Here is a 13,158-nt window from a genome sequence, read left to right as displayed (position 1 = left end):
TCTACCATTTGATGAAGTTTCGTAAAGATCGGTTTCAAATTGTGACCTGCAGGCAATTGATATAGACAGATAGACACACAGACAGACAAACAGACAGAATACCACACAATACCAACCAATACACTTGAAAAAGCTTCGACTTTCACAAGTAATAAAGATACAACAGACCAACATACTTGGCAAAAAATGTTTTTGCTAAATAAAGAAACAGACAGGGGTGAAAACAACCTCTGTCCATCGGAGATGACGGGGGTAATAATGTTCACGAAGTAGAGTTGGAATTCCATGCAAAATATTCCGTTTGGCTTTTTCCATGATTGAAGTGGAATGACATGGAACTGCCCATCATGTTTATGGGTCCATGTGTTCCCATAATGTCAGTTAAACAATTAAAGAATGTTACATGCAGGCCTCCAATGTTAAAACTACTCTGGGTACCAAACTAGTCCAACATCAAAAGGTCTGAATCTCCTCACCTCAGCAATGTTTGGGCGCTGGAGGAATATTTCCGCCGGGAAGTCGCGCATCATGACATCTGAAAGGAAATCGCACGAGCTGTGCACAAGGCTGGCCTGCTGGCATTGTAGAGACCTAATGTACACAAAATGACAAGTAAAATGATCACACATTAACAAACATGTGCTTTTTACATTGGACACGCCCGTGGACACATGTTAATACTCGTACAAGGCAATGCGAATCGGTGCATGAAGTATGAGAATATCACAAATAATTATAAAAATTTGAATTTAAAAATTTAAATAATTAAAAGAAGAAGGGTTACATGAAGAACATGTGATCGACCTCCACTTTGGAGGAGCATGCACCATGATGGAACAACATCAATCAGGAGTTAAAATCTGAACAAATCAACAAAAGTCTCTCATTACCAGATAATAACAGTGATGCACTCGCACAGACACAGACAAAGACAGACACAGACAGACACAGACACACACAAACACAGACACACACAGACAGACACACACACACACAGACAGACAGACACACACAGACAGACACACACACACAGACAGACACACACACACACAGACCGACACACACACACAGACCGACACACACACACAGACCGACACACACACACAGACCGACACACACAGACAGACCGACACACACACACACACACACACACACACACACACACACACACACACACACACACACACACACACACACACACACACACACACACAGACAGACACACACAGATGCACACCTTCTATCCATGCCCCCCCTTCCCATCCCTCCAAAGAGTGAAATGAATATAAAAAGGTGGCAGAAGAAGAAGAAGAAGAAGAAGATAATTGCATGTTAATGTGCTAAATTTAACCCGTTTCTTTAACTGCCCCAATTATTCACATCTTGTGGTGTCAGTCGGGGAAAGTGTTTGTCCCAAGTCTTTCACGAATCGGCTGATCAAGCCTGACGTTCAGATGAAAGCAATTTGGAGAGGAATTTGTAATCTGTTCAGGGTGCCGGTAACAACTCACCTGTGCTTCACAAAACAAGCCTTGAGATATTTAACGTCCACCAACTAATGCTGGTAGAGGGACACCCAGTTTAATGAACATCCGAGGGATGGTACACTGAGATACGCCCAACCACCCCCATGCAAAACAGCAATCCGAAAGTGTATATTGGAGCTGGGAATCAAACTGAGACAAGATAGCTCAGAGGGCAACCCGACTCATCTTGTCGGAATACACACAATGCAGACAGAAAACCAAAACAAAAGACTCCACTGAGAAAGCAAAAGGTAAAAAAGGTAAAGGGTTGAAGTTGTGTTCCATGTTTGGAGAGGGACAGGGTAGGTGATTGGGATTCTGTTCATGCAATTTAGGAAACTACGCACAGCAAAGTAACAGAGGCAACACACCTTTCTGTGGATGCAAACACGTGTTTATCACTGGGAGTGAGGGTCACCCAAGGAAACGAAGAAAACTTCAAGCACTTCACTGCAGCACTTCCTACAATGAGGATGGGATAACAAGGTGAAGTACAACAATCACCTGTTTGTGTGGAACACACCTATTCATCTTGGCCGTCAGGTATCAGGAGATTTAACAACCTACAGGTGTATCCGAACATCACACGACCATCCATAAACACCCGATCAGGGATTCACATTAGATCGGAACACCAGGAGACGAGCGCAACACACCCCATTTCTTTGCATCCATAGGGTTTTCCTCTTCGCTTGATACAAAGTAACCGGCTGGACGATCGATGTGTGAGGAAGAATTAACACCGTACTCTAAAAAAGAGAAAGAGCAAACTCCATGTTATACATTCTTCTTGTTGGGAACAAGTAGCAAAACAGATGTTGTACTCCGGATGGATGAGATCAATTGAGATACCACTAAAGAGAACCTGTTGACTTCCACCAAGTTTAGTCATAACAAGAAAGAATGTGACGATTACAAAGAGCAACGAAGAATGCAATTATGACAATGGGCAAGAAAGAGTGTGACGATTACAACGAGCAACAAAGAATGCGAGGATGACAATGGGCAATAAAGAGTGCGACGATTACAAAGAGCAACAAAGAATGCGAGGATGACAATGGGCAAGAAAGAGTGTGACGATTACAAAGAGCAACAAAGAATGCGAGGATTACAATGGGCAAGAAAGAGTGTGACGATTACAAAGAGCAACAAAGAATGCAAGGATTACAATAGGCAAGAAAGAGTGTGATGATTACAAAGAGCAACAAAGAATGTGAGGATTACAATGGGCAAGAAAGAGTGTGACGATTACAATGAGCAACAAAGAATGTGAGGATTAAAATGGGCAAGAAAGAGTGTGACGATTACAAAGAGCAACAAAGAATGCGAGAATTACAATGGGCAAGAAAGAGTGTGACGATTACAAAGAGCAACAAAGAATGCGAGGATTACAATGGGCAAGAAAGAGTGTGACGATTGCAAAGAGCAACAAAGAATGCGAGGATTACAATGGGCAAGAAAGAGTGTGACGATTACAAAGAGCAACAAAGAATGCGAGGATTACAATGGCAAGAAAGAGTGCGACGATTACAAAGAGCAACAAAGAATGCGAGGATTACAATGGGCAAGAAATAGTGTGACTATTACAAAGAATGCGAGGATTACAATGGGCAAGAAAGGGTGTGACGATTACAAAGAGCAACAAAGAATGCGAGGATTACAATGGGCAAGAAAGAGTGTGAAGATTACAAAGAGCAACAAAGAATGCGAGGATTACAATGGCAAGAAAGAGTGTGACGATTACAAAGAGCAACAAAGAATGCGAGGATTACAATGGGCAAGAAATAGTGTGACTATTACAAAGAATGCGAGGATTACAATGGGCAAGAAAGGGTGTGACGATTACAAAGAGCAACAAAGAATGCGAGGATTACAATGGGCAAGAAAGAGTGTGAAGATTACAAAGAGCAACAAAGAATGCGAAGATTACAATGGGCAAGAAAGAGTGTGGCGATTACAAAGAGCAACGAAGAATGCGAGGATGACAATGGGCAAGAAAGAGTGTGACAATTACAAAGAGCAACAGTGTGTGACGATTACAATGAGGAATGCATTTATTACAATGGGCAAGAAAGAGTGTGACGATTACAAAGAGCAACAAAGAATGCGAGGATTACAATGAGCGAGAAAGAGTGTGACGATTACAAAGAGCAACGAAGAATGCGAGGATTACAATGGGCAAGAAAGAGTGACGATTACAAAGAGCAACAGAGTGTGACGATTACATCGAGCAACAAAGTGTGACAATTACAACAAGGAACGAAGAATGTGATTTTTACAATGGGCAAGAAAGAGTGCGACGATTACAAAGAGCAACGAAGAATGCGATTATAATACAATGGGCAAGAAAGAGTGTGACGATTACAAAGAGCAACAAAGAATGCGAGGATTACAATGGGCAAGAAAGAGTGTGACGATTACAAAGAGCAACAAAGAATGCGATTTTTACAATGGGCAAGAAAGAGTGCGGTGATTACAAAGAGCAACAAAGAATGCGAGGATTACAATGGGCAAGAAAGGGTGCGACGATTACAAAGAGCAACAAAGAATGCGAGGATTACAATGGGCAAGAAAGAGTGTGACGATCACAAAGAGAAACAAAGAATGCGAGGATTACAATGGGCAAGAAAGAGTGTGACGATTACAAAGAGCAACAAAGAATGCGAGGATTAAATGAGCAAGAAAGAGTGTGACGATCACAAAGAGAAACAAAGAATGCGAGGATTACAATGGGCAAGAAAGAGTGTGATGATTACAAAGAGCAACAAAGAAAGCGATGATTACAATGGGCAAGAAAGACTGACGATTACAAAGAGCAACAAAGAGTGTGACAATTACAACGAGCAACGAATAATGCGACGATTACAATGGGAAAGAAAGAGTGCGGCGATTACAAAGAGCAACAAAGAATGCAAGGATTACAATGGGCAAGAAAGTGTGTTGATTACAAAGAGCAAAGAAGAATGCGAGGATTACAATGGGCAACAAAGAGTGTGACAATTACAACGAGCAACAAAGAGTGTGTTTAGGAAAACGAGAATAAATGTTTGGCATGGGTAATCTGTGGGTTAGATGCAAATTTAAGGGTGGATTTTGAAATGTCATGATGGATACTGACAGCAGTCACTATTATTGATCCAGGTGCGTGGACCAAAGTGTTGGAGGCTGTGATAAAATTCATAGATTAGCAGGACAGCGTTCAACTGGTTGCGGGGGCGACTGCGCCAATATTTGGGACGTGGGGTTATGGGGATGTAGTTGTGTAGTCTGAGGGTCAACGTGGTGCTGTGCTTGTCCGAGGTGTGTGGACCATGTCTTCTGTGTGGGTCTCCTGGTGGAGCATGGCTGTCGACTGGACCTTGGTGTGGTCAAGTGTGGGTGGGCACTGGGGGTGCATGTGGTCGGACTGGGGGAAGATGTGGAGGTGCAGGGGACGTGGCTGTTGGAATGCCACGCACTGCGACCGTGCCTCCGAGGTCCGAGGCCTTGGGAATGGCGGTGTTGGCAGCAGGTGCTCACCACATTGGCCAGCTGGGGTTGGTGCAGCCGTGTTCCTCGCACAGGGGCCGAAGGATGGCTGGTGGGTCGCACCCTTGTGGACACTCATGGGCCATGCTGGCGTTTTGACTGCTCACCTTGTCCCAATGACCCTTGCACGGTAGAAGGTGCGGAGCTGTCGTAGCCACAGGTAGTTGTTTAGAACGGTTCACCGTTGGATGCGGACCCACATACCTGCCAGTGTAGTGGGGACAAAAGAGAAATTTGGAAGAATTTGATTGGCCCAATGATAAATTTTGAGATTCTCGGGTGGATGGCACCTTTGGACTTGACCAACCGAATTACCTGCACATCAAGGTAAAGGTAAGGCCTTGATGGTTACTATCCCAGGCTTCAGTACTTGCTTCGTAAATTGGGGGACATGTAACTTTGAGTTGGAGGCGGGTGCGAGTGATGACATGGCCGGTGCGAGGGGATGGAATGTGTGCCACACAGTGTCTTGTGGGTGGCGTTTGTGTTAGTGTTGTGGTGATGTGTTTTCATGTGGTCGTGAGAGTGGAGATAATGGAGGATGAGTGATGATTATTGAGTTTTGACACGTGCTCTTGGAAATGTAGTGATTTAACTGTGAATGGGATTTCACATGAAGCAGGCCATGGCAACTCGTGTAACATCTTTTGTACCATCTGCTCGGAATTGTGCTGGGAGAATTGAATGGCAGCGGGGGAGGAAATGTGTTTTGGGATCTTGTGGGTGGGGAAGGTGTGTGTGTCCGCAGGTACACACCAAGCTCTGAGGAGCGATGCCTGCGGCCCCCTCTGCGGCAATTACCCCTGGCAGCCAGTGGTATCTGGAAATTGGAGCTCGCCGGTGGAGAGTCTGGTTGAGCGCCGTGGGGCAAAGGAGACCCCCGGCGACCTGAGGAGCTGCGCGGAAGCAGGAGGCAACGGAGCGTGGTGTGTGGAGACCACCACCGGCGGGGCAACGGCGGAAAGAGCTGTTGGGCTGTCACGGGGCCAAGAGGTAAAGGGGGGGGGGGGGCAATGAACTTGCGAGTCGGTTGACTTGTGTTTGGGACTGCGGGCACCACAGCCTGAAGCGCCCCCACAATCTTGTTGTGCGGTTCCTCCCCGCTGCCTCGGAGAAATGATGCACACACATATATATGACATCAATGCCATGGTCCTGCAGGGGGATGAAATAAGTGCTCGAAATGATTTTGTGTGTAATGAGTTTTGGAATGTCTGGGAGTGGTTAAGCGGTTGTGTTGTACGAATGAGGGCGAAATCCACCGAGCCATGTCACTCACCTGTAACACCTGGACAGGGCCCGTGGAAATGTAGGGGTGCATTGGGATGGCCCCGCAGGTAAGGTTGGGTCTTGTGGCATCCACCGGGGGACACGGTCTGTAGACCGGGGTTGTATAAATGTTTAAGAGTTTTGGAATTTTTGAATAAGGATAAGTTTCTGGTTAAGTAGATTTTGAGTGTTGTTTGTTTCCTCCCTCTGCAGGAACAACGAATAAGATCATTGTACATATTTGCATGATTGTTAAGGGGATTAGCATGTTATGGAGAATAGGTAGGAAGTCCGGCTCACTTCCCACAGCCCTCCTGATTTATTTTGTAGGCTAAGTGTGAGACAGTAAGTGTTAAGACTGGAATGGTATTGGTAGCGCCTGCAGTGAACCTAGCTTCCGGGGGGTGGGGCGGGGGGGGGGGGGCTGTGTTATGAATTTAGGTAAGGAATATCTAGAGTTAGGTAGATCTGTATTGGTAGGTATTCGACTGTCGCGATAGGGAATCTACCTGTAATAAGTTCTGTGTTTTTAGGCAGTTTGCCAGGATAAGAGTATACCTGTGAATATACAAGGATGTTCGGGTGTTAAAGAGTGTAGGGAATAAGATAACACCCCTTGTTTGTCAGACCTGGTCATCATTCCTTTGTCCGTTTTGGCAACGCACACCTTTAAACACTTAGATAGGTCATTTAGTACACACATTAATTAATATTCCCCTCCCTTATTGCAATGACTTCGGAAGAAGACAGGGCAGGAAGCCAGATCGGGGCACTGCCGGATGGCCGCCGCCAGCCACACCTCCGGCAGGCCTAGCAACATCGCGTGACACGAGCAATAACCACGCCACAGGGAACGCGTGATTGGTTGGCGCGGAAGGTGCGAACCTCCAGCCAATCAGGGTGGGAGGCACGAAGACACAAAGGAGGAAGAGGTGGTTCATTGGAGGGAAGGCGCTGGAAGGTTCGGTGAACGGGGGGAAGCTATGAGGCGCTGATTGGGGGGTGCGCCGAGACCGACGTCATAACCCAGGTTACAAAAGGGGGCGCTGCACGACATTTTGAGCAGCTCTCAGCTACCAGCTCTCTCCTGGCTTCCTCGCGCTTGTGGTTTCCTCTTCGCTCTGGGCTTCTTCGCTGGTCGCTTGTCTCTGCGCTTCCCTTCTTGGTCTTGAGAGGTCCTGATGGTCATTGGTTCACCATCTGCGTGGTGCAGGAGCGAGGCTCGGTGCTGTGAACGGGCGGGACCTCATGTGCGAACGGCGAGGGGATTGGAGCGAGGGCTCCTTTTTCTAAGTTTTTCTTTTCTAAGTGATTCTTCACCATTGGGAGATAGGGCCAAAATGACATATATCAGAATATCTCAAAAAGTTGTGGACAGATTTGGACGACATTTGGTGCAGAGGTTGTATATGGGATAAGGAAGAATTGGTTCAATTTTGGTGATGATCCAGATTCGGATCCAGCTAGTATAATTTTAAAGTGATTCTTCACCATTAAATGATAGGGCTAAAACTGATACATAGCACGATATCTCAAAAAATTAATGGACGGATTTGGACGAAACTTGGTGGACTGGTTGGGTGTGTAAAAAAAAAAAAAAAAAAAAAAAAAAAAAAAAACTAATGGACGGATTTGGACGAAACTTGGTGGACTGGTTGGGTGTGTGACAAGACCAAATCGATTTGATTTTGGTGAAGAACTGAATATGGATTCGGATACGAGAATTATAAGTGATTCTTCAACATTGAGAGATCGAGCGAAAAGCGATAAATAACATGATATTTAAAAAGTTATGGACGAGTTATGACTAAACTTGGTGGACGAGATGGTTTGGTGACAAGAGCAAGCCGATTAGATTTTGGTTCAGGTCCAAATCCAGATCCGGCCTATTATTGGGATACAAAACAAACTGTTCAGCCTGGCGAAGGAAGGCATGTGCTCTACTGAGTGTTGTTCTCGTATAATTATGTATCTGTTGTTTAGTTTTAAGTTTTGTTATTCCTATCATCTGCACAAGATTAAAGTGCAAAAATGGTGTAAATATTGCGCAGTTTCGCGAGGCTGGATCATGGTATGATAAGTAAAAATGAACTTTTATTTTCTAGAGTAAAATTATGGATCTAAAGTGAAATGAAATTCCAGCACAAGGACTGTGAAGGCAGCACGCTTAAAATTATGCAATTTAAACTCGACCTCGATCTCCGTAAGATAACACAGAATACTGTATCTTCCGTCAAGCTGAAACTCCGAGCAGTTAAAACGGCAACTATTTCTGAGATCGAGATACGCCTTGGGCACAACGCAAGTTCGAAGCAAAACAAACTTCCTTGCACGATAAATAACACGACAACTGCAGCAAAAAGAATGAGCTAACCTTTTTGAATGGTTTGTAGTATTTTTCTTTGTAAACATTTTTAATGAAATCAATTATGTGCATTTGTCTTCATAAACTTGAAAAAATTTCCCTTCTGAATCATAAACCTCCGGGAACCTATCCCCCTTTTCCCCATTGAAATATTGCCCCGACATTCACCGATTCACGGTAGTTTTCAGGCACGTATCCCCCCACGAATGTCGAGGTTCTACTGCAATGAAAAATGCAATTACGGACAAATTTTTCAATGAAACTTTGTGTGTGCAGTTAACATTGGGGGATGCATGAAATATGTAACGATCTTTACCTGCGACATGCACAGCACTGTAGAAAATACAAAACAGTGTGCATGTGACATTTTAACTTTTTAAATAACATTTTATGTTTACTTTCCAAGCTCTAGACATGTACAAGAAAAGATTGAAGGTACTTCACCTGCTGCACTTCTTGACAAGCAGCCCAAAGGTTGAACAATCGTATCAGACTGATCATTAGACACAACATGAACGTGTAAGACAAAGTCCACGACGGCATCCACCTCCGCTCGAAGGTGGGCCTGCAAGCCTGGTCTCAAACGAGCCATGAGTTCCACGGCCCCGAAATCGGCCAGCAAACGGGCGGCCGCTCCATGCTGCGGGTCAGCACATACCGGACGGTTCAAGCACGTGGCGCTAAAGGGGCGGTGGTCGACTCAAATCGGATAAACTCCGCTCAATGTTACGTGGTGATGCTTACCGACGCCAGCCTTCGTAACAGGCCCAAAACCTCGGCCTGCATAGGCACCGTCGGAAAGGAAAACCATCGCAGCAAAGCAGCAAGAAGAACCTCGTCATGTATCAGATCAGCATCCACCACCAATCCATGTTCAATCTTCAACAACAGGTTCCTCAAGGATCGACTTCTGATCTCCTCGAGGTCATGTCCTGCACATGCACATTGCATTCCCCTGAATTCACTCCATCCTTTTCAGAATTCACTAAATCAACCAGAAGGCAATACAACTCCAAGGAAATACAATTAATACATGTCTTCGCGAATTACAAACAAACAATATCGAAATAAATAAAAGTAGATTAAAGAAGGGACAGTTGTACTTGTACAAAAAAAAACATTTTTTAAAATGTGAAAACAGCGATAAAATCTCAAAGAAACAACCAAACAAGGTCGGAATGGCACCACAATACGACACCACAATCCTCTCATGCATTAACATCAAGACATATTGACGTTTTACTTTTGTTGTGAAATGGTGATGGAATAACGTCAAAAGACGTCATGATGGTAATCCACAAGAGGATTGTGGTGTCGTATTGTGGTGACATTCCGACCTTGTTTGGTTGTTTCTCTGAGATTTTATCCCTATGTTTTCACATTGTTTAAATGTTTTGTTCTTGTTTGTTTGTTTTTTGAGGGGGATAATAAAAGAGTTCATAAAGAATACAAGATAAACGTCTACAGATCATCAGTGAGACTGAATGCGGACATGAGTGCGTATCACCCACTGGAGCAGCATCGTTTCGGGGTAGGCCACAAGATGGCCGCGCCCGACTTCACAATTGGCCGATCAGAAAATGTGGAGCTTCCCATCAGCTAGTGTCACGATTTGTATTTGTGCGACTTATTTTGAAGATAATTATAAATACTTTCATAATATTAGCGAATTTACTGTGCTTACTGTTTTATATGTTTTGTTATTCCTGTATGGATTCCATCCTTATGTTTTGACATGTTTTAAATCGGGTGTTTTTGGAGAAACAACTAATCAACCACATTCAACAGCCTGGGAGAGGGGTGGAGGAACCAACCACATTCAACAGCCTGGGAGGGGTGGAGGAACCAACCACATTTAACAGCCTGGGAGAGGGGTGGAGGAACCAACCACATTCAACAGCCTGGGAGGGGTGGAGGAACCAACCACATTCAACAGCCTGGGAGGGGTGGAGGAACCAACCACATTTAACAGCCTGGGAGAGGGGTGGAGGAACCAACCACATTCAACAGCCTGGGAGAGGGGTGGAGGAACCAACCACATTCAACAGCCTGGGAGGGGTGGAGGAACCAACCACATTTAACAGCCTGGGAGAGGGGTGGAGGAACCAACCACATTCAACAGCCTGGGAGAGGGGTGGAGGAACCAACCACATTCAACAGCCTGGGAGGGGTGGAGGAACCAACCACATTTAACAGCCTGGGAGGGGTGGAGGAACCAACCACATTTAACAGCCTGGGAGAGGGGTGGAGGAACCAACCACATTCAACAGCCTGGGAGGGGTGGAGGAACCAACCACATTTAACAGCCTGGGAGTGGTGGAGGAACCAACCACATTTAACAGCCTGGGAGAGGGGTGGAGGAACCAACCACATTCAACAGCCTGGGAGGGGTGGAGGAACCAACCACATTTAACAGCCTGGGAGAGGGGTGGAGGAACCAACCACATTCAACAGCCTGGGAGAGGGGTGGAGGAACCAACCACATTCAACAGCCTGGGAGAGGGGTGGAGGAACCAACCACATTTAACAGCCTGGGAGAGGGGTGGAGGAACCAACCACATTTAACAGCCTGGGGGAAGGGTGGAGGAACCAACCACATTTAACAGCCTGGGAGAGGGGTGGAGGAACCAACCACATTTAACAGCCTGGGAGAGGGGTGGAGGAACCAACCACATTTAACAGCCTGGGAGAGGGGTGGAGGAACCAACCACATTTAACAGCCTGGGAGAGGAGTGGAGGAACCAACCACATTTAACAGCCTGGGAGAGGGGTGGAGGAACCAACCACATTTAACAGCCTGGGGGAGGGGTGGAGGAACCAACCACATTTAACAGCCTGGGGAGGGGTGGAGAAACCAACCACTTTTAACAGCCTGGGGAGGGGTGGAGGAACCAACCACATTTAACAGCCTGGGGAGGGGTGGAGGAACCAACCACATTTAACAGCCTGGGGGAGGGTGGAGAAACCAACCACATTTAACAGCCTTGGAGAGGTGGAGGAACCAACCACTTTTAACAGCCTTGGAGAGGTGGAGGAAACAACCACTTTTAACAGCCTTGGAGAGGTGGAGGAACCAACCACATTTAACAGCCTTGGAGAGGTGGAGGAACCAACCACATTTAACAGCCTTGGAGAGGTGGAGGAACCAACCACATTTAACAGCCTTGGAGAGGTGGAGGAACCAACCACTTTTAACAGCCTGGGGGAGGAGTGGAGGAACCAACCACATTTAACAGCCTGGGGGAGGAGTGCAGGAACCAACCACATTTAACAGCCTGGGGGAGGAGTGGAGGAACCAACCACATTTAACAGCCTGGGGTGGAGGAACCAACCACATTTAACAGCCTGGGGGAGGGGTGGAGGAACCAACCACATTTAACAGCCTGGGGTGGAGGAACCAACCACATTTAACAGCCTGGGGTGGAGGAACCAACCACATTTAACAGCCTGGGGGAGGGGTGGAGGAACCAACCACATTTAACAGCCTGGGGAGGGGTGGCGAAACCAACCACATTTAACAGCCTGGGGGAGGGGTGGAGGAACCAACCACATTTAACAGCCTGGCGGAGGGGTGGAGGAACCAACCACATTTAACAGCCTGGCGGAGGGGTGGAGGAACCAACCATATTTAACAGCCTGGGGGAGGGGTGGAGGAACCAACCACATTTAACAGCCTGGGGTGGAGGAACCAACCACATTTAACAGCCTGGGAGAGGGGTGGAGGAACCAACCACTTTTAACAGCCTGGGGGAAGGGTGGAGGAACCAACCACTTTTAACAGCCTGGGGGAAGGGTGGAGGAACCAACCACATTTAACAGCCTGGGGGAAGGATGGAGGAACCAACCACATTTAACAGCCTGGGGAAGGGGTGGAGGAACCAACCACATTTAACAGCCTGGGGGAGGGGTGGAGGAACCAACCACATTTAACAGCCTGGGGGAAGGATGGAGGAACCAACCACATTTAACAGCCTGGGGGAGGGGTGGAGGAACCAACCACATTTAACAGCCTGGGGGAAGGATGGAGGAACCAACCACATTTAACAGCCTGGGAGAGGGGTGGAGGAACCAACCACTTTTAACAGCCTGGGGGAAGGGTGGAGGAACCAACCACTTTTAACAGCCTGGGGGAAGGGTGGAGGAACCAACCACATTTAACAGCCTGGGGGAAGGATGGAGGAACCAACCACATTTAACAGCCTGGGGAAGGGGTGGAGGAACCAACCACATTTAACAGCCTGGGGGAGGGGTGGAGGAACCAACCACATTTAACAGCCTGGGGGAAGGATGGAGGAACCAACCACATTTAACAGCCTGGGGGAGGGGTGGAGGAACCAACCACATTTAACAGCCTGGGGGAGGGATGGAGGAACCAACCACATTTAACAGCCTGGGGGAGGGGTGGAGGAACCAACCACATTTAACAGCCTGGGGGAAGGATGGAGGAACCAACCACATTTAACAGCCTGG

At 46.7% G+C, this 13,158-nt stretch overlaps 1 protein-coding gene across 1 annotated transcript in view; it reads right to left on the bottom strand.

Moving 5' to 3' along the window:
* The window catches only part of RTTN (rotatin), a 362,213-nt gene that overhangs the window by 322,026 nt on the left and 27,029 nt on the right, over window positions 1–13,158 (bottom strand). Inside the window, exons 3-7 of the mRNA XM_078776353.1 lie at window positions 9,433–9,620; window positions 9,133–9,328; window positions 2,183–2,275; window positions 1,898–1,988; window positions 477–591 (exon numbers count right to left, since the gene is read on the bottom strand). Of these exons, the coding sequence (XP_078632479.1) occupies window positions 477–591; window positions 1,898–1,988; window positions 2,183–2,275; window positions 9,133–9,328; window positions 9,433–9,620 (683 nt within the window). The remainder of the gene's footprint in view (window positions 1–476; window positions 592–1,897; window positions 1,989–2,182; window positions 2,276–9,132; window positions 9,329–9,432; window positions 9,621–13,158) is intronic.

Source organism: Myxine glutinosa, chromosome 1 (genome assembly GCF_964187855.1).
Source record: "Myxine glutinosa chromosome 1, kmMyxGlut1.1, whole genome shotgun sequence".
NCBI classification, from domain to species: domain Eukaryota; kingdom Metazoa; phylum Chordata; class Myxini; order Myxiniformes; family Myxinidae; genus Myxine; species Myxine glutinosa.
The sequence above is the reverse complement of the archived record's forward strand: the minus strand, read 5'-3'. Positions and strand labels throughout refer to the sequence as shown.